The 24460-nt window shown below is 51.1% G+C and overlaps 4 protein-coding genes across 4 annotated transcripts; 2 read left to right on the top strand and 2 right to left on the bottom strand.

The window, feature by feature from the left end:
- Positions 1–426: 426 nt before the first annotated feature.
- On the top strand, positions 427–14405 carry LOC100903952 (ubiquitin carboxyl-terminal hydrolase 2). Its single transcript, XM_003746408.2, has 12 exons — positions 427–678; positions 2568–2796; positions 3411–3651; positions 5331–5593; positions 5767–5914; positions 10911–11153; positions 11265–11539; positions 11667–12156; positions 12374–12761; positions 12864–13037; positions 13171–13263; positions 13363–14405. The coding sequence occupies exons 2-12, from the start codon at positions 2627–2629 to the stop codon at positions 13545–13547; spliced, it is 2670 nt and encodes an 889-aa protein (XP_003746456.1). The 5' UTR covers positions 427–678; positions 2568–2626; the 3' UTR covers positions 13548–14405.
- Positions 14406–14791: 386 nt separating this feature from the next.
- Positions 14792–17266, bottom strand: LOC100904099 (spliceosome-associated protein CWC27 homolog). The gene is given in 9 exon segments (XM_029112344.1): positions 14792–14954; positions 15027–15213; positions 15308–15456; positions 15599–15800; positions 15926–16107; positions 16257–16450; positions 16554–16697; positions 16862–17071; positions 17210–17266. Coding segments are annotated over 9 exon segments (1473 nt in total). The 5' UTR covers positions 17252–17266.
- A 986-nt stretch (positions 17267–18252) lies between these two features.
- Positions 18253–20584, top strand: LOC100904241 (NSFL1 cofactor p47). Its single transcript, XM_003746410.2, has 4 exons — positions 18253–18366; positions 18884–19026; positions 19120–19860; positions 19974–20584. Exons 1-4 carry the CDS (start codon positions 18253–18255, stop codon positions 20119–20121), a joined length of 1146 nt encoding a protein of 381 aa, XP_003746458.1. The 3' UTR covers positions 20122–20584.
- A 1647-nt stretch (positions 20585–22231) lies between these two features.
- Positions 22232–24094, bottom strand: LOC108864625 (uncharacterized). Its single transcript, XM_018640665.1, has 6 exons — positions 24066–24094; positions 23527–23642; positions 23239–23355; positions 22997–23133; positions 22544–22904; positions 22232–22401 (listed from the first exon to the last, which is right to left on the bottom strand). Exons 1-6 carry the CDS (start codon positions 24092–24094, stop codon positions 22232–22234), a joined length of 930 nt encoding a protein of 309 aa, XP_018496181.1.
- Positions 24095–24460: the final 366 nt, after the last annotated feature.

Consider the following 24460-nt stretch of genomic DNA (forward strand, 5'->3'; position numbering starts at 1 on the left):
TCTTCCACGTCCGGAGTTGCTCGTCGCAATTCGTCCGCCGTCAGTGGCAGCTCTGACTCCGTATCAGATGATGATCATGAGCAGCGGTCGACGGCCGCCGAACGGCCGCCAAAGCCGTTTTATCAGCTGGAGCTTCCCCGTCCAAGACGTAGTCAATGGTAGAAAGACTTTATGGGAGTCGTACAGACACATGGTTTTCGAGAAGTCTGAGCATCCCTAGTGCGATTCCTCGTTCGGTCGAGTCTCCTGCTGGCTTATGGGCTCCTGTGCCTCAACTTTCTGCGGTCGAGCTCCGGGCGGCTGTCGAATACGATTCGATTCGAATTTGGCGCCGCTTGAGCCCGGGAATCCGACTTAGAAAGCCCGTCAAGTACAGCGGAATTTCGTTTGTGAGTGTATTAGTAAATATGAATTCTTATTTTGTATGTGTCGACGGTGTGTGTGGTGTGCTGCTGTAGCCCCATAGGGAGTGAGTGAAGAGAACGAACCATTCGCTGGTGCCCGTCGTCATCAGAAGCAAAGTTTGTGCGTATTCTACAATCGTGTCGGAAATAGCTGGTGAACGTTATGTCGTAATCTATTTCTGCTGAAGACAACGGATAAAACCATAATTGTGATGTCGTTGTCGCTGGCGCCGATGTCGTTGATTCGTTGCAAAGATACCCGTCCCCATCGAAGGTGAGTGCTTGCAATGGATACGTTCCGAACGCACCATCGCCTAACTCGGGAATTGTCGATGCTCTCTCGAGAAAGCTCCAAGCAGGATCGTTTCGAACGACGACGCGGAAAATGGTGCCGAAGTGGGTGAATCGAATGAACAGGTGTCTCCTCTGAGAAGTCGTGTGCTCCATGCTCGGTGGGATGAGGTTCCTTTGGCGCCTTGTTTACGCCGTCTCCCGCTGGTTCACTAGGTTTCTCCAGTAGGCCCAGCAGCGAGCATCTTGACATCGACGAAACAAGAGAAAAACGAATAGTCGAAGCGATTCCGTCGCATTAGGTCCCGCTCTCGTCGTGACTGGGATTCCATACCTTGTGGGAGCGGGAACTTCTCCCGTCTTAGCTCCGGTCATTATGGAGGGTGTGAATAGCGCTTTCAAATAAATAAACAAGGCTTTCTTCGATTGCGAACTTTCGCCCAGAGATAAGGTTTTCGTAGTATACGTATAGGCGCTGTGAACCAGCCCTAGGCAAGTGCTGGCCAGCCTCGTTACAAGCCAGTAAGACGGCCAGCGAGAAAACAATGGATAATACTTGTTCGTACGGTGGACACTGGGAAGCTGTCCCCATCGGAGTTCCGGTTTGGGACTGAAGGCTTAAGATTTTTTGTTGTACTCGAATTCCGGCAGGTCGAAGCTCCCGATTCCATTTTGGGACTGTTACGATCACAGTCGGCGGCTCAAGTTCGGGAATCGTGTCAGCATATCCGATTACGGTACTGACGCAGAGGGATTCTGTCCGAGCTGAGTGCGATTCTCAATCGCGATTCGAATTATGGTTTCATCGATACCTTATTCGCGGAATTGGACCGATAAGAGTCGAGCTGTTTCGAGTCAACTTCGATCAGTGAGATATCATTTTTTCGACGACTGGAGTTGATGTTTCTTCCCCGAGATCCGATAGTCTTGCTGAAGTTTTTGCCCCTGATGAGCATTCCCCGAGTTTAACGTATGTCGGATGGGGGTCGTTCCGTCGTCAGCAGCCCGGCGGAGTCGATCGGGATCCAATCTCTTTTGGTCAGGCAGAGATTTCCATCCGAGAGCATGGATTCTCGGGACTCTTCCCCAGCCTCCATGAGCTAATCCTCTCCAGTGTCGCAAGGAAGGTTTAAAGTCGACCCCCGTCCACGAGATTCATTCCGAGCCCAAGCAGCAAGTCGCGAGTTCATCATTATCATCACCAAAATTATATTATTACGCACGTAGAATGTATGTATAATATTATCAATTGGAGGCCGTTCTTATTGGGGCAGAAGATCCCGGTCGAACCCCTCAAGGTCAGGAGTCCTGCGTCCCAAAACTCTCGCGGAACCCAGAATTCTCCTGTCATATGTCAAGTTCTCTTGACGTGTCTCTTCTAGATCCCTTTTTATTCTCGGGTGAATATGAAATTCTCACCAGTGGAGCCAATGACCTCTCCGGAGTCGACTCCAGCTCACCAGATCGATTTTTTCCTCGGGGGCGGGCGGAACGATGAGCTGAGGCCAGAATGTCCACTTCCCACTCCGGGGCTCTGCTGTTCCTGAATCTCTGGTGCCAAAGACTCGCGGTCCGCGATTCGACGATAGAATCTTCTGTCACTAGCTGCTCCATAAGTGTTAGCAGAGCATCGAACAATAGATGGTTCTTGTTCCGCAGTACGCGTCGTGTATATCGCACCGTCGGCAGTTCGTTGAAAACGTCGGTCAGAGCATTGTAAACGTACGAACGCGAAACATAGAGAGGCAGCGAACCGTAAAATGCACGTTGGTGTCGGTCGCGGATAATCTCATGAATTTCAATTTCGGAGCTCTGTAGTGATTTTTTGCTCGACGATGGAACGGGTTCTAGAGCGTGGCTTGATTGTTACAGGTGGATCTATTGCTGCTAGGGAATATCCTTGTTGACGACGAGACCAGCACTGTGTCCACATGTCGGCAAGCACAGCGTCAACGCCTTCGAATGGCGGATTAGGCGGAGGAGATGGAATCGGCACCTCGATCCACAGGAGATCCGCAAGTGAGAGGGATCTCGTCGACGAAGACAGATCGGGACGTCGGCAGAACTCCCCACGGGACAGAGGCATATTCACCTTACCCAGGTACGTGGTCCTTTTACATTCCTCCCAGATAGCGACAGTCAACCCGAGCACACTGGAACAAATTCAGGCATCGGGTATCGATATAGGTAAGCTGCTCGTGGGTCATCGACGAATGTTCAGCGACTCCCCTTCGTTGTTTTTTTGGTCGCGGTGGCGAACAAAAACACCAGCTCTGCGAGACAATATGTTGTACTCTACTTGTGCTCGATGTACAATATGTTGCTGTCTGACAACTGTGATTTCGACCAGTTGGTGACCCCTCCGTCGAGAGATCAGAATCCTGGGCTTCGGCCCCGGTCCTGAGCTCAGAGACACGTTCCGTCGTTCCGTAAGTCTAGGACTCTCTCCGTGAGGAATGCCACAACCTTCGACACACATATATCATCGTCACTTGATGGGCAGGTCTCACGTAGCGACTTCTTGCTCTGCCTCAGTGCAGACGTGGAAGTCGAGCTCCTTACAGTCCCAGTCGTAGACGACCTTCGGCTCGAATTACTTAGAGTTGGCAGTCGGCCGTGTTGTCTGTGTCCGCGCCGCCCACCTCCCTGGAGCTTTGTCAGAAAAACAAAAATCGGTCGCATAAGCAAGCGATTGAGTTATTGTCGACGTTTCAGATTTCCCCGGATAAAAAGCAGCAACGGACGATCCGTCAAATATACGTCGTTGGAGAACAGCACGTCGCCCGTTCATCAGTCGCCGAATTCCGCCCGAGCTTCTAGGAGCACGGAGAGGAAATCCTTCCTCAGCTCAATCGTCAGATCCTTTTCTGTCAAGCGAACAGCAAAGAAGAACATCAGTCTGAGTCACACCGATCTCAGCCGGGCTCGCAACGATGAAGCCTGCGACTACGATAAGGTGAGTAATTCGGGCCACTTTTTCGGTATCCGTCTCGCTTTCCAGTGAAAATTATCGGACCGATCGGCCTCCGAGGCCCTTCGGTGAATCTCCGGGGAATATGTCGCTCTTAGGGGAATTCCTCAATGAATACCACACTTGACCCTGCGTCAGAGGACCCTTACTTCCACTTCGACGCGGAAGAAACGCTTTCGTGCTTGCCCACGATTTTATTGTGAAATCACCGAGGACTTGAGTCCCATCGGAGCTCGGGTGATGCATTAGCTCTTCCGCTCTTCTGTTTTTCCGCTCCAGAGAGCAGAATTCCCGGGAAGATTGGTTGCGGCAGAAGATATTTCCCCCGGTGACATGATGCTCGAACAGCTGCCATCCTGGTTTCTGTCTCCTCTCCGCTGTGCTATTCCCGGGCAAATTCCCACATGCTCCGCCAGAGCAAGTGGCTTGCAGTCCGGCGCAGCCGTCGTCCCGCAAGAGTCAGTGCTCCTCCCTCTGCATAGAATGGACTTGTCAGATGAAGCGAAGCGGCTCCGATTCGCATAGCACGACGTCCGAAGGACAGGCTGACTGGATAACTGGCCGGGCAGACAGCGTTGCTGGTCTCCTGGATTGACCGCCGATATCAAAACACATCGACAAAAGAGCTGGCTGGATGGAAACCGCAGCTTTTCAAATCGACGTGTTGTTACGCCGTGCTGTGAATCTCGGCCGGCGAGTCGACCACCACCAGCATCGTCGGCGGCTGCCTCGGCGTGTCCTCAACCACCGCTGCGTTGGCGAACAGAGAAAAAAAACTAGCGGCGCTCAATCTGATTTCGATCCGTGTTCTGAACTCGACACTCTAATCAAGGTCTTAATCTTTCGCCCGGACCCTTCGGTGAGGCGCCCATGTGGGATTTCCGGGACAGGTGCGAGGAAGCCCTCAACCATTTAGCTCGATCCGAGTAGAAATTTCCGTGCGAAAAGCCATGGCGTGGTCCCCAAATTTTCCGATCGGTTTCGTTGCCGTACTCAGGCTGAATGAGGTTGACGCCGGGCTTAAGGTCCTCCTTTTGGGATGTTCTGATTGTCGATCCATTCGAAGACGTGGATCTTCTCCCCTCGATGAGACGGTAGAATTCTCGATTCCCTAGCCCTAGAAATCAGAGAAGAGAAATCGAGTGATTGTCGGAGATAGCGAAATCATGGTCCTAGCCGAAAGAACGCTCCGATGCGCTTCCAAAGACGTGCCTGTCTAGACTCGCGTGCGCCACACACATCGTTCAGACCGCATTCAGATCACTTAGTGGTGAGATAGACTCGGAGGAATTTTCATTGGTCCGAGGCGGGAGTGTCAGGTCGCAAACAGTCTGCATGGAAACACCGGAATTACTTGACGTCGAACGCGCGTACCGTCTCAGTCAGAGGGTCATCGAGGACTTTTCACTCAACACACAATCAAACCCACGTACACGTACGAGCTCGTGGAGCGGGAGCTTCTCCCATTCGGTACGGCGACGCCGATCGCCCTCTCTGAGTACTTTTCCGGGCGAAAGAACCGCCGAATCTGGGTTTTCGTTTCCGGGGGATGAGTGTCATCCAGTTCAGGATTGTCTGAAACTTCTAGCGAGGACTTGAGGGCTCGGGCAAAGGAAACGATCCTCCACATACTGACTCAGCCACCAATTTTGCTCCAATTTCAGCCCATCGATGAAAACCCACCAGTGGGACTCATCGGAATGAAGAACCACGGAAACACGTGCTATCTCAACTCAATTGTGCAGTGCCTTTCAAACACAGACACGTTCGCCGAGTACTTTGTCTTGAACCGTTATCAAGTGGATTTGCTTTACTCGAAAAAATCGAATCGCAAAAAGTACGGGACCAAGGGAGAGGTCACCGAGCAGCTAGCTCTTCTTATCAAAAGTCTATGGAGCAGTACAATGTATCCTGATATCAGTGCAAAGTGAGTACGGTTCTGTTCTCTCCCGGTATGGCTTCTGGGATATTTTCCTGAGCCAGGCTCCGTGGACCTATCCGAAAGCTCGCGATCCGAGAGCATAGCTCCTGACGGGAGCTTTCGAAGGAGCGCATACCGAGTATCTCATATTTTGATGAAAATATCCGACCCGTACGCAGATTTAAAACACTCGTCGGCAAGTACGGACCGCAGTACCAAGGATCAGAACAGCACGACGCTCAGGAATTTCTGATTTGGCTCTTGGACAAAGTGCACGAAGACCTGAACAGAGCCAACAAGACGAAGTATAAGAAGCTCGATAGCAAAGTAAGTCATAAATTAGTCATCGAATGCTTTGGTGCTCGCTTCCTAGTTATCGATGATATCATTCAGGGCACAGGAAGAATCAGCTATGTGTTTGGAATCGGTCTGTGGTTTGAAATTTCGAGAATCAGCGACGAGTGGACGTGGGAAGCTATTTCGTTCGTTTCCGAGCTGGCATTTTAGCTCCTTCGTGATTGGAAAACACAAACACCCTTAGACTGTGGTCGGCATCGAGACCTAAATATCGGCGGGATCCTCTTTAACTGTTATGTAATGCTCTGGATGATGATGCCTCGCGGTGGGTCATTGTGTGCCGAATATATTGACTCGTCATTGTCGTCGTCATCATCATCATCTAGTGAGCCATATATTCTGGATGCCACGATCGGATATTGATAGTTCCACCGGAAAGCTCTGCGATTTATCACGACCATCTGGGACAGGAATCGATCAGAGTCGCACCGAGTCGATGATCCCCACCAGTCTACACCAAACTAGGAAATTACTCGTGGCACATCCCGTTCAATCAGCATTTCGATGTTGGGAGGTTTCATCTACGTACAAGACCAAATCGGGGGGCAGCGTTCTCGGAATTCGAGCTCTCGTCACGAAAAACGATACTCGGGTCAAACGACGCGATGCGGCGGAGCGTTTAGCAGCGGTGGAGTTCGGTTTTTTTGAAGGGCAATTGTTCCGCCAATTGTTTGACTGACTTGTGACGCGCGACGTACGCTGCTGGGACCGCCGCCTACGGAATTGGCTACCCACTCGGATGCATCTTCGTGTTCAGGCGATGTATGCAGATCTGCGGATGAATGTTCCGTGCTCCTCTTTTCCGACTCTGCCCTGGAATGCCTCGTCAGCCGGCGGCGAGGCGGCTCTGTCGCCGCACGAGTCCGCCCGCCCGCGCGGGAACCAGCGAGGTAACTCACCTGCCGAATCGATCGGTCTCTAATTGGGATTCACCACCAGAGTCCTCTCTGACTCCGATCCAGACAGTCAAGACGGATAACTTCGGCTCGGGAGTGATCCCTAGAAAAAGGGCTTGAACGTCGGGTGTTCGGGCTGGAATCATAGAGTAGCTATTTTGGATCAATCCCCCTCCTTCTCTTCGGGATGCTCTCTCGATCCGTCGGTATGACAATTTATCCGCGTACGGTTTTTTCAACCCGATGTGGCGAGTCTGCAATATTTGGCTCTCAGATCCGAATCAGCCATTATGAGAGACTCACGCGGGAAACCAATCGAGTTCACGAATGACTACCGGTGTTTTATCCAGTCGGAATGTTAGCCGCAGTAGTCTCTTGTTCGCGCCTCTGCCTGCCGGCTTTGTATTGTCGTGGGCGGGTCATCGACACGATAGATAGATGGATGGATGCATGGAGCTACATACTGACGGAAATCATGATGACGAAGGCTCACAGACAGATCGGACAATTGAACAAACGAACGCACAGGCGGGCGGGCGGTTAAGCGCGCCCGTCGGCGGTATAGCGCGCGCGAATCCATGGACAACCAGACGAGCCTCGCGTGCTCGCCCGCCAAAGAGCGAATCTTCAGTAACGTCAATGACTTCTGAGAATGGAAACGACTTCTGTGGTAGGTCGCTCGTCGGTGTGCTATCCTTCTGACGGCGGGAGTCGTTTAGCTTCCCTCAGAGCTCTCGATCTAGTGACTCAAGCAGCCCTCGCGTGTGCCGAGGGCCTCAACAAAACCTCTGCTTCGGGTCCCGAAAAAGAAGCGCAGTGAAAATTCCCTGGCTCAACGTTGCGTCGTCCCTCCGGCTGAGGGTGAAGATCCTCATCGGATACGCTTTGATGTGATCCAGTTCATCGTCGGCTACCCGATCCAGCGTTTTCCCACCAGCCCGAGCCGATGTTGTTTTGTTGTGCTTTGGTTGCGAGTTGAAAGGCGCATAAATGGTTGTCTGTTTGAAACATCCGGCGATCGGAGGGAAGAGAAGGAGGGAACCCGGAAACGTTTTCGGGATTGGATAAGACCAAAAGTCACGAGAACTCTTCATTGCTTTCACTGTGTGCGGACTAAGGGACAAGCTGGCCGCTCGGATGCTTTGCTGACTAGCTGCCTCACTGACATTCCACCAAAGTCACGGCTCACCGGACTCGACTGTCGACAATGACGACGGCACTCGATGGAACACTCTATACGCAGACGATTCCTCGATCATTGTGCCTTTCGGCATGGAGGGAGCGGTTTACGATTGAGTCGGGTTATACATATGAGAGGAGTACACCACAGGACTTTCCTTCCCCCGTTTTACTCCAACACGATAAGCCCGTCACGATTCCACAGAACCCGCGAAGGGCTGCGGCCACGGGGGAAAATGCTTGCTGAACCGCAAGCGGGACTGATACGCTTCCTGCGGGGACAGTGGAGTCCTTACGGAATTTCCGAAGATTGTGGACGTATTTGATTTGTATGCTCATTCCCAGAATAGCAACTGGAAGGGGAATTCGCGTTTTTGATTGCTGGAACAAGATTTTATCTTCTGGTCCATTCCGCAAGTCTGGGACGTTCGACCCACGCCGGGCGATGAGTGGGTGATGTGGCCGTAGTAAACATCTAATACGGTCACTGAAAACGGCCGTGCTCTGGAAATTATTATTCGGCGTCACTTGTCGGAATTCCTGTTCAAGCGATTTATGCACATATATGTAGGTTGATCCGACTGTCCTCGACAGATTGGTTGTTTCCCTACTGAACAGGGGGAACGTACTGTCAGCGGAGAGGATAACTTCGTAAAAGTCCGCTATTCGCACGACTGGGGGTAGATTCTCAAGACTCGACGCCGCGTACAGACCGACGATCTCCAAGGAACCTTCCCTTCGCTCCGTTTATGCCTCTGTCGTAGAATCTTACCTCTGGACGCTCAGAGCTTCGAGTATACTTGAATGCTGACGACTCTGGTCTGATGGAGTCTGCTTAATGCAGAGGAAATTTATATGGAGTCTCGTCTGATAGATTAGCAGACGCGCGCTTAAGAGGTCGAAAAACCTGCCCAGACTGCCCGTGGTCCGACTTCGAGCGGATTGACGTAGCCAAGGAATTCGGAGCGGGAGGGACTTATTCTTTGCGGCATTCCGGGGAAAATAATGCGTGCTCTCGCAGCTCACGGCCGGCCGGACACCCCTTCCATTCCAAGCATGGACAATGCGTGAGCCGTAATAATTCATTTGAATATATCTGGGTACGAAAATATGCTTCGGTCCATCTATCTGCTCTGTGATCGATTGATGGGTTGCGAATCGTCTGTCGGTCACTATCTGAGTTCCCCATCAATCAAGATCGCTCCTCGGTTGAGCGATCGATTACTGCCACGCGGAATTTCATAAGCTCCACTGGATCCACAGGCCGATGGATTGCGTTTCATGCTTTTTCGCGCGATCATTCACCAACCACCTGTCACGTTTCCAAAATAAAGTCTCACCGGGAAGGCCGAATCTGGCGGAAATACTCCTTATGCCAGAGAGATGCCCCCGGCATTCGCATGGAGTTAGTTCTGGGTTCTCTGTCTCCACTCAGAGATAGCCAAAGGGCTACTCTGCGTATCGCTGTTTCATGACCGGCATTGAAACCTTTCGATCCAGGTTGTCTCTTTTGTTCACGTCATATCAACAACGCTTAGGGCCTCTGGAAGCTGTCTCCCATTGTTTGAGTCGAAGCAGCGCGCATAGGGCAATTCTTGTTGTTCTGTGGATGATTCACCTTTGCTTCCAAACAATTTGCAAGGATCACCCTCCCACGGGACGGCATACCGCCACTCGACACAGATTCCTTCCGCTCTCCTTAACTCTTGTCAGTGGACTCATATTCACGAGGCCTTCGAATCAGTCGTCGCTCTATTCGTCAGCGTCGAGTCTCCTCCGCAGAAATGTCCCCACATTTTTAGTCTACGGGAAGATCTCGATGTTATTTTCGAGAACTCCTCGCTGCCTCCGTCGGCGACTGAAGCTCATCCTGGAATCTGGGCTAGCAAGCTCCCTCGAAGGACTCTCGAGAAAGACAGGCAGCGCTGTGGCCAATGACGCTTTCCGGACGACGTCACAATGTTGTGAACGTCCTTGAATTCGTCACGATTCCAGACGGTCGACGGCTGTAGCTCCGTCAGTCGGGCCGTGCGGCATGAGCGCCGGGCTGCGCGAAATAGATGTTTCCATCGATCGATTCTCATGATGGAAACCGCTTTAGCTAAGGCTCGGCTTGGAGAGTCCTTCCCCAGACTGGATCGGTCATCCGCCCTGAATGACTTCACGTGGCGGGGTTCTCGTACAGGTGTGAGGCGCGCAGAGCCCAGTGGAAGATTCCCGACGGGAGAGCCCTCTGACTGCGAATGAATTTTTCTCCGTGATTGCGTCTTCGAGGAAACGAAAGTCGGAAGAAGATGACCGTATAGAAGACGCTGAAACTCCAAGAGAGATGGAGGGTGCATAAAATTAATAGATGAATCGATTAACATGATGCTCAATTTCGGGACCTCCCCAGCGGGGAAAACTTGAGCGGTCACCCACGACTCCTTACGTGAATGAGTGGAATGACTCTTGCTTATCGCCATCTGTTCATTCGTCGCGTATTCCAAACTCCTCAAACCACTAAACTCCTGGAAATCGAGCCGTTCGTCTTGGATATAGGTAGACCAAAAACGGAGGCTGAGAACAGAATCATGGAATGGGATGCTCTCTGGGAAAAATTCCCTCCGCTCGAATTTCTAGAATAATAATCAAAGCCTCTTCGTCACGAGCTCGCTAGTCAATCAGCTCTCCCCGTGTTGCTTGAGCTCGTTCTTTTTCAGTCGAACGAATCCCTCGTTCAGATAGATTATCTAGGTGAATTGTTGGCTCTTCTCGACGGGCGGAATCCGTCAGCAATCGGAGTCGGTGCCATAGGATATGTTTATTGAGCGAATGCCGAGAAGATTTTTCGTCCGAGCTTTGTTCCGCGGAGATATAAATAAATCAATCGCTGAAATTTTATCTTCTAGGGTACCTTCGGCAAACCGGACGAATTCCTGGCGAAACGAGCTCTCGAAAGCCATGTGCGATGCAATGTGTCGTTCGTCCAGAGACTATTCCAAGGACAATTCAAATTGACCTTAACCTGTCCACTCTGTCGGAAGGAATGCAAAACGTTCGACCCATACGTTTGCCTCAGCTTGCCGATTCCGCAGAAGCTCAAGAAACTCGTGCCGGTTCATCTAGTCGGATTGACGGGAGAGAACCGTCAGGTATGTTGTCGAGCTGGTACAATCGATGCGCGATGCGATTCAGCGATTTTCCGACTCTCATGATCCTGATCACGGCTCAGATATTCTGACTGGACCTCCCTTCTTCGCCAGATCGAGTTTGCGGTCGAGTTATTCGACGATTCCACGATACGAGACCTTCGAGAAAAAGTTTCTGAAAAGTGTAGGATACCGCCGAAGCACTTGCTGTTCCTACAAATGCTCCCGGATACCGAAGGAGGATTCGGGAGCGTTTACGCCGATACCGACTCCATAAATTCGCTCTTGGAAGACCTCAAGACGAGAGGCAACTCGAAGTTTGTCACATGCCTGGAAACACCGAAACCAAAGAAGACCAACGAGCACGGCGAACATATCATGATCATTTGGTAGGTTGCTGTTCGACCATAGAATGTGCGCCCGGGGGACCTCTAGGGCTCCGAGCGATTTCATCTGGCGACCCGGCGTCCGGGTCTCGATAGACATGAGTGTTTGATATTTGACTTCTCTCCCCAGGCACAACCGAACTCCAGTCGAGGGTCTCTTCGGAGAACCGTACGTTATCCAAGTTCGTCGAGATATCGGTTTCAAAGATTTGAGATTGTTGATGCTCGATACGATGTCGGATCTTTTCTGCGAGGAGGCCAACGAGGTCGACGGCTTCAATGAAAGGCCTATTGTACCTGAATTCCCGTCTCAAAGTTTCTCCATCCTCTGCGCGGATATGTTGCCCGAGAGGAATGAGATTCGCGCGAGCGATGATCTACCTCTCTATACGGATCCCGTAGAGCATATAACGGCTGTGAGCAAAGTACAGTATCCGTCGATCGCGAAGCACCTCCGCCTTCTCGTCGAGTGGCGGGACGAGTTGATCGTCTCCAAGGTGCTCGAACCCCCGGGTCCCCTCCGTGACGAGAGCCTTGGAGGTCTCGATGAGCTTGACGGTGAAACAACCGTGCCCGTGGACCTCAACGATTGCCTCAACGCCTATTTCAGCGAGGAATTGGTGAGTAGTTATCAGGGACGTCAGATTCCGAACTCGGGATAGGCGGCGGCAATACTGCATTTTTACGACTTCGGTTGACGTTCGTTATGAGTTTGCGTACGGGTGAAGAGCCATTGTTTCGGAATCGAGCTCTGTTCTCTCGTTCCGTATTCGAGCAAGGAGATCACTATTCCTCGTCGGGGACCAGGTTCTCATGTGGGACAAATCTTGATTTCAGCTGGAGGCCGAAGAGGCCTGGCTCTGTCCGACATGCGAGCGCCGGCAACAGGTCCTGTCCAAGCTGGACTTATGGACAAGCCCAGATATTTTGGTTATCCATCTGAAGCGCTTCAAGCAAGTGAATCAGGAGAGATCGAAAATTTACTTCCTGGTCGACTTTCCAACGTCAGGCCTCGATCTATCTCGATTCACGGCTCAGCGTGGTGAAAGTCCTGATCTCTCAAGAGAACGCGAGAAGGACACCGTGTCAACGTGGTCGCCGTGGAATAATTCGTCACAGAGGTCTCCGTTGAGAAACGTCGATCCTCGAAATCCGAACAACCTCGTATACGATCTCTATGCCGTCTGCAATCACCACGGTACAATGCAAGGCGGTCACTACACTGGTGAGCTTCTTTTCTCTTGCCAATTGGGATTATATGTCCCCTCATACAGGTGGCGAGAAATACATCCGGGTGACAGGGTCCTGACAGATTCGATATTTCCAGCTTTTTGCAAGAATCCCGTGAACGGTTTGTGGTACCACTATGATGATGCCTCCGTGACCACAGTAACGGACGAAAGTTATTTGATCACCAAAGATGCTTACATACTTTTCTACCAACGAAACACCCTCAACGTTTCTCAATCCTGTTCCTCGTCCAGTTCTGGATACAGCTCGAGTGAGTATATAGGGAAAAAGCCTCAGGCCACAAATTCCTCGGATGCCGGAGCATGAGTCCGACTCGAATTCATAGAGCTACCCAATGTTCAGCTATTGTCCCTGGTATCTAAAGCGATTACTGATTTATCCAGGCTCAAATGAGGTTTCCAGACATTGGTCCATCCACAAAGAGCCTTTCCTCTACTCTAATTCACCCAGTCGCAGCTTCGATAATTTGTACAGCGGTGAGTAGAAAATTCTCTGAAAGAGTATTCGTTGAGCTCGTCTTAGTCCGTGGAGATCTCTTCAATGGGCTCGCGTCCTAAGATTTTCCGATTCTGCAGAAGACCGTCAAGCTCACACGCCCCAGCCTCGCCGGCGGTTGCGGAATACCAAGAGATTCGCAACGATCACCAGCGCCGATCGAAAAAGGGTCAATGAACAAAGCGAGCGACAGAAGGACCTGTTCTCCGACCTTGACAAGCACGTGCTCGGACCCGCGACCTACTGTACGGTGACGTCCGTTTGAGGGAATGAGGAGGCGTTCGACCTTTAGGAAAATCGACTGTATATAACTCAACACGGAAGTGAAGTGTACACAATCCTTTTCCTGGAGATTCTTCCAGGATTCGGGAACGAACATCCGGAAGCATATGATACGAAAATGATGTATCACGTAAAAATGACTATTCTACGACTATGAGCTCGATGCTCGAGTACTGTTACCGTTGTTATGCGAGAACAGCCTTCGCGTGAGAATCGAGAGACCGGTTTTCGGACTAATGTAAATCGTTTTTCTCCGCGATTGCTGCTCAGTCAGTTTGTATTAGAGGAGAAGCGTTAATATACCCCGTATTCGATGTACCTTTATTTCACAATGGCGGCGACCGTGCTCCCATCGTTGTTAAGTATACTCAAGTTGTTAGTTCACTTGTTCGAGGGTGGATCTTATTCGAACCGATGATGATTACAGCGTTGCGGAAGCTGCCGAAGCGACTGGTGTTCTCTTCGCGAAGAATTCATCGGCCTGTGAATATCGGTCGGGATCGACGTGTACAAGTACCAAATGGATTAAAAAAAAAGAAGCGTGATCTGCACTGTGAATAAGTCTGTGATAGGGCAAGGTTTTGTCCTCAGGGATTGAGGTGATGGCAGATACCTTCGTGGATCCGCGATCTTATAATTGCGTTTGCTTCTAGAAAATGTCCCTACAGCGCGGCGCCGCGGACTTGCGGTGATCGAATTCTGTATCTTCCTCTTATCTGTTTTAGATGCAGATTCTATGTGGGTGCTAGAGAAGTGTTCCGATGTTGTCGGTTCAAGAAACGGAATCGGATGTTCCTCGAAAACTAAATAAAACCTCAAATCAACATCTTGAGAAATAGAGCGAGTAATTCAATGGATCTCGTTCTTCGGTGCAAAAAGATGCAGTCATGCAATCGTGAGACCAAGGTCCGCGCGGGTGGTTTAAATGGACAAGAATCGCTGGAACTTCCCCGGGCCACGAATGCGAAGTCAAGTTCATGATTCTGCGAACGTCACCGGATTTATGCTCTTCTTCTTTCCGAGGGAGTCGGGGTGTACCCGGAGAGGTGATGTCCCATACGTAGACTCCGCAAACGTCTGAGCTGATTCTTGAAAGCCGCCAGGATCCGCTACGAAATGAGTGCAAAGCTCCGGTCTTTGGGAGGAGTGTATTTTTTTCCCGCTTCCCGCTAATATACATATGGTACGCTGAGGAAATCCTCTCTAGTCCTCTCAGCCGAGAGGATCTCATCTTCGGCTTCGATGTCGATCACTGTGTCCTGGCTTCTGCCTTTTCCGCGCGTTCAGTGGATGTCGTGGATCGGTGATATCGTACATGTCCTCTTTCTGCGTCGAGGCATCTTTAGCAAGGATTGGACCCTGATCCTCGAAGCGAAGTTCATGATTGAGCCTGGGGGGAACATGAATCAGAGGAATGTGGTATGGGCGAGGATAGAATCTTTCGAGCAGGAATCTCACATACCAATCTTCTGCGTCGTCGGACGCTCCTTCTTTTGATTTTTCGGCACGAGCCCTGAACTTCTTGAGCATCGCCAGCGTCTGCGCTTCCCGACTAGATTGCCCAGCTTTCTTCAAATTTACAGTCGTAGTTTTGCTGTACGCACTCTGTTCAGCGTAGAAGGAGGCCAACATGTCGTTTCTTGCGATATCTACCGAAATGAAGCAAATCATTCACTCATTCACCTATCCGACAAGAGGCGCCGTCCAAAGCTATGATTTCGTCAAACGCCGGTATGAGCAGACGACGTAAAACAGAGGTGATCGGGCGTTAAGTCTTACCCGGGTCCTTGGAGGAGTTCGGATCATCTGTGGCCTCGGTTTTGGCATTTTTCTGCTGGGTGTCTCCTTTCATTTCTTTCCTCAGCTGCTTATACTCTTTACGGTGCTCTTCACTGAAAACGAAACACACTTGTTGCTCTGGATAGGAGATTTTAGGTCCGGCCCGCATTCAGAAAGGTCAGAAAAAACTACATTACAAGCGCGCGGTAGATTTGGTGCAACCCCAATCAGAATATGCGACTTCCTCTCACTCACGCTTCTTTTTGCCGCTTCCGCTTCCTCTCCTCCTCGAAATAATTATCCACGTGAATATCTCTCTCATCTCCGCTGCTGCAATCGGAATCTTTCGCGGACTTCGACTTCGTGCCTGCTTTGTCTTTGCCGGACTCGGATTTTGAGCCTCTGCTTTCGAGCTTCTCCCTGATGCGATCAACTTTACCCTTTATACCGTCTTTGGCTGGAATAAGTTTTGAATTTCGATTATTGATCTCCCACACCGATCATGGCGAGATTCCGGTCCACTAGAAGTCGAGCCGGTAGGTAGAGCTTGCAAGAGCAGAAGGAATTTCTCATCAATCTCACCGCTCGTGGAGCCATCTTTCTGCGATGTCACCTCGACGGCAGCCTCCGAACTGAGGGTTTTGTCGTCTTTCAGAAGATCGTGACTGCTTTTACTTTTCCCCCGGAACTGTTTTTCGTTGATTTCAGACAGCTCGTCGTCTTCCTCTTCGGCCTCATCCCCGAACGACAACAGCTTGAAGTCCCTGCAAATAAGGATACGGAAAATTTTCAAAAGTGTAACAGCGCTATGGGCAGATCAATACCGAACGAAGAGGTTCCTGCTAGGGGCAAATGCATAATTTTGGTACTCGAAATCGTATATTGAACCACTCCACCTCCGGGCTCGACTCACTTTCTGCCGGCTTCTTTCTTAGGTTTCGAGTCGTTCTCGGACTTCTCGATGAGTTTTTTGCGTGGTACGACATCCGGGAAAGGATTATCAACGACCTCGACGCCGGTGATTTTCTGCGGGAACTCGGGTCGATCATCCTCGTCCACATCACCTTCTTCGAGCTTCATCATGTTGTATATGGTATCACCGGCGACCTTTGGGAAGTGAAAATATTTTCTGTGCAAGGCCCGAGGGTGGGGCCTCAACGAGAATGTGTTCAAGTGATCAGTAATCTCCACCGCGACTTGCGATACGAACCTTTCCGAAAATTGTGTGCTTCCCCTGGAGATGCGGCGTGGGACCGAAGGTGAAGAAGAACTGAGACGTGTTATCGTTTTTCCCGCCTGAAGCCATGGCTACCAGGCCGCGCCTGACGAATCTCAATCTCGAATGGATCTCATCCTGGAGTCAAAAACACATGGATGGAAAAGGGGGAATAACTACCGGGTGACTGGATGTCAGCGAGGGGAAATCCCTCGCCATAAGGTCCCACATGAGGTCAGTTAGGATTCGAGACAATGAGGGAAGTCGAGGATTCGAATACTAGGGCCGATCGACCAACGAACCTTGAAAGGTTTCCCGTAGATGCTTTCGCCGCCTTCCCCCGTTCCCGTGGGGTCGCCGCCTTGAACGCACATCCCTTTGATCACTCGATGGAAGATAGTTCCTTCGTAGTAGCCTTCCAAAGCTAATTGAACGAAGTTCCGGCAGGCTTTCGGCGCTTCTTTCGTCCATAGCTCGATATCGATGGCTCCAACTGTCGTGTGAATGATGACCTGGCGGGGAAGAAGTGAACTTTAGGACGACGTATATAATCGTCGAGGATGCTGTTTCGGATCTTTCCTCTCCGAGATCCGCCAACGCTGGAGTCAGAGCTTATTGGATGACAGATCCAGCAAAAATGGAACACTCGCCTTGCCGTTTGTCGGCGGCTCTTGAATGTAGATGTTACTCATGTTTTGGTGAAGTCGATGAAACTCAGCGAGAGATTCCCTGGTGGGAACTGACTTCCACGGTCACTGTCCAGGAAATTGATTAAGCCACGGATATTCCGAGCTCATCATTGGAAACTCGCCGCCACATTCTGTTGTTGTTAGCCAATGTTTTCATACCGATGGGAGAGGGAAGGGGGAAGAAGGCTTCGGGGAGAGGGGTGGAGCGAATCGACCCTCGATGGGAAATTCGGAGTTCGGACCTCTCGATCGCCGTCCAAAGGACTGAAGAAGTCATGACACCTATCCAGAGAGACCGGAACCTTGCCTCAACCACGCGTTGTGACCCAAGCTCATCCGCGCGGTGCTACGGCGCGGAGCGTCTCAAACCGGCTTTCCAGGGAGGCTGCTAAATATGTGCACCCATGTTCGAACGCGGAGCTCTAAATCCAATCATTGGTCCTGAATGTGAGGATCCAGAGCAAAGAGATATTGAAAGATGTGGAGCGGCGAGATCCTAGCCAGGTGAGCGCTCAAATCAATCACCAAAGGTCTATGCCGCGTCTTTCCCGGCGCGACGCGAACCCGGCCTACGTAGAAGTGAGCCAGCCCCGAGATTCATTCACTGACTGAGTGAGAGCTGTCTACTGGAACTTCCTGGATTCTCCTGGGAGTAAGACTCTTTCGACAAGATCCGGATCAACAGGATTCGGCTTTGCGCCTCGGTGAGCGGACGTCATTGCCGTGGTGTTCAATCCGTTGGAACCTGGGAACCTCCATCCGACTAATGATCACGAAAGTAGATGCTTCTCTTCGGGACCAAGGGAATAGGTCGAATCCATATGTGCTTCCTCATTTGGAGGGTGTTCCGGAAATGCGATTTGACGCGCGAGCAGATCATGCTTTGCAGGCCAGCGAATGAGGGAGCCCGCTTCACAGCAATCCAAGAATAGACTCTCTATCCCGTCAGCGTGTCAAATGTCCTCGCTCCGTGTCGTCTGCTCGAATCGGAAACGAACAACATGATGTCTTCAAACAGCTCAGCAGTGGACGAGCTGATTCAATACTTCATAGACGTTACCGGTGTGGAAAGTAATCGTGCGAAGTTCTGTTTGGACTCAGCCAACTGGGATTTGGAGGTTCGTTAATTAGAGTGCTTCTTCCGTTGGCTCTTTCGCGGAGTCGCCGACTGAACACCCCGCAACGTACGATGACTCGACTTTTTCCGCTTTTTTTTGTGTTTCCGAAACCGGACTTCCCCAATTTCTCCTGATGACACACACGAGCGGCTCTTGAGCGAACTTCTCGAACTATCTATTCTACCCGGAGTCTAATCCTCATCGCCAAACGAACGGACGCGTATTCCGAGCCGCAGCTGCGGAAGCCTTCACGTGCATTGCATGCCTGATTCCGCTCTGTTCGCGACTACCGGTCACGATGACGATGAATATGAGAAGGGGTTCAAGAGCGTGACGTGTCCCCTCCGGAATTTTTTTTCATATGAAACCAGAGCGGGGAAATCTCATCGTTCGTGTATGACAACGACACAACGACGACGGAATCGATATTCCTCTCTTCTCTCCCGACCATAATATTGTCATTCGAGATCGATACTTCTTAGATGCGGGCGGTGTTGTCATAATTGTGATCTTGCAGTTGGCTCTATCCTCGTTTTACGAAGACCCTCCAGCTGGCTCCGCTGCCGGGGACTCTCCGAGTGCTGAACCTCCCCCCATACCGCCTTTTCCGAAAGCCGATCCGGTTGAAAAAGCATCCGGCGAACCTTCCGCAATGTCTCGGTGAGTGATGTTCGTGACAACTTGAAGCCTCTCCCTCGGGTTCCGTTTTCTTCTTCGCTTCGCAATACTGAAATTACGTGTTTTCACTCTCAGAATGTTCACATTCCGCGATCTGAACAAGAACGACGGGTCTGACAGTGATGAAGAAGGTCAGCGATTCTTCGCCGGAGGCTCTGAGCACAGTGGACAACAGGTTGTCGGTCCGCCCGGACGGAAGAAGATCAACGCCGACGACTTGGTGCAGAGCGTTTTCGACCAGGCGAAGGCGCATGGAGCCACCGCCGCCGATGCCGAACCGGAATCTCGAGCCGCGCCGGCTTTCTCTGGGACCGGCTTCCGGCTCGGCACCGAGGACACGCCGGAGAGTGCATCCCGTGCGACAACGAGTCGCGTGTCCCCACTGAGATCGATGACGGTCAACCTCTGGAGCAATGGGTTCTCAATCGACGATGGACCTCTCCGGCGATACGATACACCGGAAGGCCAAGAGTTCATCGATTCGATCAAGAAAAGCGTAATCCCAGCCGAACTGGTCAGCTTAGCCCAGGGCGGTGAGGTCAATGTCGATCTCAGAGATCGCCATCACGAAGAATACGTGGCTCCAAAGAAAGTGGTCGTTGCGTTCGTAGGCGAAGGACATCGCCTGGGTAATATCGAACCGCCAGTTGTGCCTTCAGGATCACCTCCAGAGGATCCGAAAGCCTGCGAGGAGCAGGCGTCCCAAGCGATAAAATTCGATCCGAGCAAGCCAGCGACCAACGTCCAGATCCGTCTGGCGGACGGCAGCCGTCTCATCGCCAAGGTGAACCATTCCAATACCGTCAACGATCTGAGGTGAGTCTTAGGCTACGGATGGAGCATCCAAAATGACCACATATTTCTATCTCTACACTCTAGGGTATTCTCTGAGGCTTCCGATAGCTGATTGATCGCTTCCACTCTCCCAGGCAATACATCGTGACAGCGAGGCCTCAGTATGCGGCGTCTACTTTTATTCTAATGACTACGTTCCCGAACCGGGAACTGGAAGATGGGCAGAAAACCGTAGAAGAAGAGAAACTAATGGGTGCTGTTGTTGTTCAAAAGCTTAAGTGAGAACGCTCCGTGCGAGTAGATAGCGCCTGGAGTATGAATAAAGAAGAATCTTATCAACCTCCCCTGTGAATCACGAGCGCCTCACTTGTGGAACATGGATTTGTTCATAGTTGAGCCGATATTTTTAATTGGAGGTAGGTAATCAAAACCTCAAAGCCTCGAGAGGTGTAGACTTCTAACTTGGCCCGCAATAGTCGAATAATTATCCGGTTCCGTGGTTCGGCTCTTGTATGCGATATCACCCGAATCACGATCAACTATACGTGCAGAACTTACAGAAAATTCTCGTGACCTTGATCGTCCTGATATGGTGTCTCCATTCCTATAGTCGCTCTCGAATGACTGACTGATTCCATGCTTTCCGAAAATCCGCTCACATGGGCTGAGTTTTCGAGCACGCTGCGCGCTTCCGAGCTAAGTAGGCCGCTAACTGAGAAGGGTGGATCCCTCCCTTTGCAAAGTGAATTTGTACAAATGAAAGCAAATAAATGGTTCTCCAAAGCAGTGAAGAATGTATCCAAAGGTATCTGAAGCATTTCGGCCGGTACTCTACTCCTCCGGAACGATTCCCATCGATGGAGTGTTCGCGGAAATCTGTCGAGTGGACGACTTCTCTTCACAGCTTATCCCTTCCATGGGAAAATTCCTCCATGTCCATGCGAAGAATGATTTTAGTATCCGCGGTGCTTTTGCACGGTGTAGTCCGTCGTATCCACGAGGAGGAGTGCAATCATTGCGGATGAGAGTGCCGCCGTCGGCGAGTGACAGCATTGGCCAGCCGATCGACGCGCGACGTGTCCGGCAAGGAACTCAGACGCTATTCGGAACCAGCCCGATCGCTTGATCACCCGCCCGCGGTGATTCAGTCCAGCGCAGTGCCTCTGATGATGCTCGAAGCTTCACTCGTCAAGCGCGACGTAGGACGCTTTGAAGGTCTTGGTATTTCTCCATCGACGAGTCCCGATGGATCAACTTATTCCTCGTTTTTCGACAAAACGGACTCAGTCGTTGACGTTGTCTCGTGACTGAAAATTGCTCTACCCCACCGCATACACCATCAGCAAGAACCCCTCGCTTTTCCCCCACTCGGAACTCCTTATCAGGGCGAGGCCGTTGTCCATCACAGCTCGCGCGAGAACGGAGACAGCTGACTGGCACGGTCGCCTAAGAGGGAGCCCTCATCTTATCAATCACAGGGATCGGTTGATCCATCGAGTAAGAGGGAGCAACATGGACGGGAGGAAGCCTGTCGAAGGCTCACGTCGCCAGTCGGGATATTCCCAAGAGTACAAACGGATCTGAGGAGCTCGTGACTCGGGAGCAAAAAATTCGTTCTGCATCAGAGCCACGTCCCGGCTCTCCTCCCTTTGCCAACGGTAGAAGCCGAAGATGTCGAGTTCCATCCGCCATCAAGAAATGTCAAACCATCCGCTCACAGGTTTGACATCCTCCTAGGCTTCCCCTCGGAGTATTATTAAGAGAAATATAAGAGACCACCAGGCGTGGAAGATTGAAGACACAGCGAATATCAATGGATGACAATACGAGCAGAAGTACGTTTATCGCCTTCGCTCGACGCGACACGCGCAGTACGAGACGTTGGCCCTCCGTGAGTGATCAGGGACAAGGCAGATGCTTTGCTTTGAACAGAGATCATCGCTGTGCCGCAGAAGATCACATGATCTGTGACGGAGTCCCGCACCATTCGCATCGCGGCGAGACGCTGAGGTTCGGCTGATCCCCGACCTCCTGTGAACTGAGCAGACGTCAGTGTCATGTTTCAATGAGGCACAGCATTGTCCGCTTGACCACTCGTCGAGTCAGTCCCTCTGATTGGAGATTTCGCGAGTCATGGTGTTGCTTGTGCACTCGCGCGAAAAAAACTTCCACACGAGACGTGCCTCAGGGGGCCGCTTCCGCGATCGTCGCGTCTTCATCGGGCATCCCCCCGTGACCTTCGCGGAGTATTCGGCGTCAACTTCGAATGAACAGCAGAGCTTCCGGATGATTTTCTCGCTCAATTGAGTCCACTATCTCTGTGAGCGGCAAAGTTCCTCCATGACGCCGACTCTATCCTGGTCCAAGATTTACCGTGGATTTGCAGGAAGTTCTAACCATCGTCGCTTGAAGAATTCGCCTCGAAGGCTTCTCGCTCCTCGTAGGGCGGCACTGTGGGCTCGAACCCGCTCCCTTGAGCTCCGTACGAGACTCCTTCTGGTTTGGATGTCGGTCTTGATTCCGGAGCTGGGGAGCCGAGACTATAAGGTGGCGGGAGTTCAGCTTCGAAGAGTATGAGAAAGAGAAAAAGACTTAGTTCTTGTGTTCCGTTCATCCCCGTGAGAGATATATCGCAAGATGAAATGGAACATCGTCCACGAAATAGGCTGTCTCCGTCAGTTCGTTCCGCTCCGTCTCAACTCACCGATTCCTTGGGGCAATAGTTTGAACTTCAGTGTACGGTATTTCTCGATTCGATTCTTCGCCTCTTCGACGGCCAGCTTGGTTGAGGTGCCACCCATGTACTTGAGTTCATGGATCGCCGTGTCGTTTACCTCGGGTATAGCCTGGACGACGTCTTTCTGAGCATCGAACACAATCGCCATTTTGTGCGCCAGTTCTATGTAGCTCTCGGTGAGTTTCGTCAATCCTTCTTTGAGTCGAATCATTTTACAGACTTCATTCTCTTGGACTTTTTGCACAGCTTCGAAATGAGCCAAGTCTTTGGCACGTTCTGCATTGGACAACTCCATCTCGATGGTCATCATTTTCTCGGATGGAGCTTTCTTCAAGGGGAAGGAAAGTGCATGAGTTCGCCTTGGCTCTGGTCTAATCCGCCTCGATCAGATCCCGCGTTGGAGACGAAATAAAAACTCACTTTTGAGATTTTCTTGATGTTCGTCTTGATTTTGCGCTCTTTCCGCTCAGCTCGCGCGAGATCGGCTCTTGCTGTGTCAACAACTTTCTCGCCTTCGAGAATCATTTCGCATTGTTGTCTGAAGGTCCTCAGCGTTTCTGTTGATCGAAGTATACGGTGAGGGTTCTAATCGATCGACTTTAAATATTTTCCGAAAGGGAATTTCAATGAGTTCCCTTGATACACTGCGAAATCCTTGGTACCAAAGAAATGTTGAAGAGAATCTGCCCAAAGAAAATTCAGCTCATTGATTCTTTCCATCACGTCCTGGATCGCGCGATTTTCATCAGTTCGTGACCACACCACCATATCCTGCATCACTGGAAGATCGAAGAGGAAAATATTCATACTCTGTTGCCTTAGAATCATCGACAAAAATGTCCATGTTTCTCGGCTTGGGAATTCAGAGCTCGTGTGTTCCTTTCACGGACTCCTCAACCCGAGCAATGGAGTGGTCACAATGCGTCATGAGCAGGTTGCCTCATACTCACTCAAAGTCTGAGCATTCTGGAAGTTTCTCAATCCGCTCCGGATATCCCTCATCCCGGAAATGATAAGGGCGAGTTCCTTGTGTTTTGGATTCATAGACTTGAGACGGATGCCGCTCCTGCAAGAAGAAGTCTTGAGCATATTCGTGACTTACAGGGTACGAGAGGTACTTCAGCGAAAAGTGGGGAATGGTTTTTGAGTAGGGAATCCCAAGGCTCCAAGACCCGAGACGTTCCTGAGAGTTTCTCCGGAGGTCTCTCCTTGTTTCCCTCTCTTGAAGCCCCGCACGTGCCCCAGACCTGCGGGAGCCCCTGCAGCTGGAATCTGTATCACCCGTACAAACTCGAACCCACGTCACGCGCCCCACGACGAATGTGCATCGTGCGTCATCTCCGAATCAGCGCGACGCAATATTCCACAAATCAAATCATCGATCGAGGAATGTAGTCGGCTCTGATCATGATGATATGGATATACCACTGGGGGCCGGACAAGCTTTTCAAGTGATTCATCTCTCTCTGAATTCCATCCACACACTCACCGTCGGATAGCTCTGCTTGCTTTCTCCATCGTTTTTCAGGTGATTGTAATCCTACTCCGGCTAGTTTTAATATCCGCGAACGGCAGTCGACCGATGAGATGAATGCGCGAACACGAGCTCGACGATGGGGCTGAAATCACATGACTTCGGGTTGGGATCTCATTCTTGAAACACTTATTGTTTTCGGGACTTTGATACGTTGCACCCTACGGCATCTCATGTCTCGTCATCCGCTGGAATGTATCGGATCCTGCTATCGGGTGGATAGCGGTCCTTCTGTGTGGATTGTGAGACTCAAGGAAGGTAGTCATCTCCTTCGGGACCGGTCTCGAGCAGATATTGCGCGGAGAGGGAATTCCCAAGTGCCTCTTCTTCAGCGCTCGCTCGTAGGGTGG

The sequence above is a fragment of the Galendromus occidentalis genome, unplaced genomic scaffold (genome assembly GCF_000255335.2).
Source record: "Galendromus occidentalis unplaced genomic scaffold, Mocc_1.1 scf7180000077496, whole genome shotgun sequence".
NCBI classification, from domain to species: Eukaryota; Metazoa; Arthropoda; class Arachnida; order Mesostigmata; family Phytoseiidae; genus Galendromus; species Galendromus occidentalis.

What these genes read in the sequence shown, in the direction of transcription:
- LOC100903952 (XM_003746408.2), top strand. Translation starts at nt 2,627, where the DNA reads ATGTCGGCAAGCACAGCGTCAACGCCTTCGAATGGCGGATTAGGCGGA. An exon ending in AAGCCTGCGACTACGATAAG is followed by an intron (nt 3,652 to 5,330) that starts GTGAGTAATTCG and finishes CTCCAATTTCAG; the next exon opens with CCCATCGATGAAAACCCACC. An exon ending in GAACATATCATGATCATTTG is followed by an intron (nt 11,540 to 11,666) that starts GTAGGTTGCTGT and finishes TTCTCTCCCCAG; the next exon opens with GCACAACCGAACTCCAGTCG.
- LOC100904241 (XM_003746410.2), top strand. Translation starts at nt 18,253, where the DNA reads ATGTCTTCAAACAGCTCAGCAGTGGACGAGCTGATTCAATACTTCATA. An exon ending in GAACCTTCCGCAATGTCTCG is followed by an intron (nt 19,027 to 19,119) that starts GTGAGTGATGTT and finishes TTTCACTCTCAG; the next exon opens with AATGTTCACATTCCGCGATC. An exon ending in AATACCGTCAACGATCTGAG is followed by an intron (nt 19,861 to 19,973) that starts GTGAGTCTTAGG and finishes CCACTCTCCCAG; the next exon opens with GCAATACATCGTGACAGCGA.
- LOC108864625 (XM_018640665.1), bottom strand. Translation starts at nt 24,094, where the DNA reads ATGGAGAAAGCAAGCAGAGCTATCCGACG. An exon ending in CCAGAATGCTCAGACTTTGA is followed by an intron (nt 23,356 to 23,526) that starts GTGAGTATGAGG and finishes TCGATCTTCCAG; the next exon opens with TGATGCAGGATATGGTGGTG. An exon ending in ACATCAAGAAAATCTCAAAA is followed by an intron (nt 22,905 to 22,996) that starts GTGAGTTTTTAT and finishes TTCCCCTTGAAG; the next exon opens with AAAGCTCCATCCGAGAAAAT.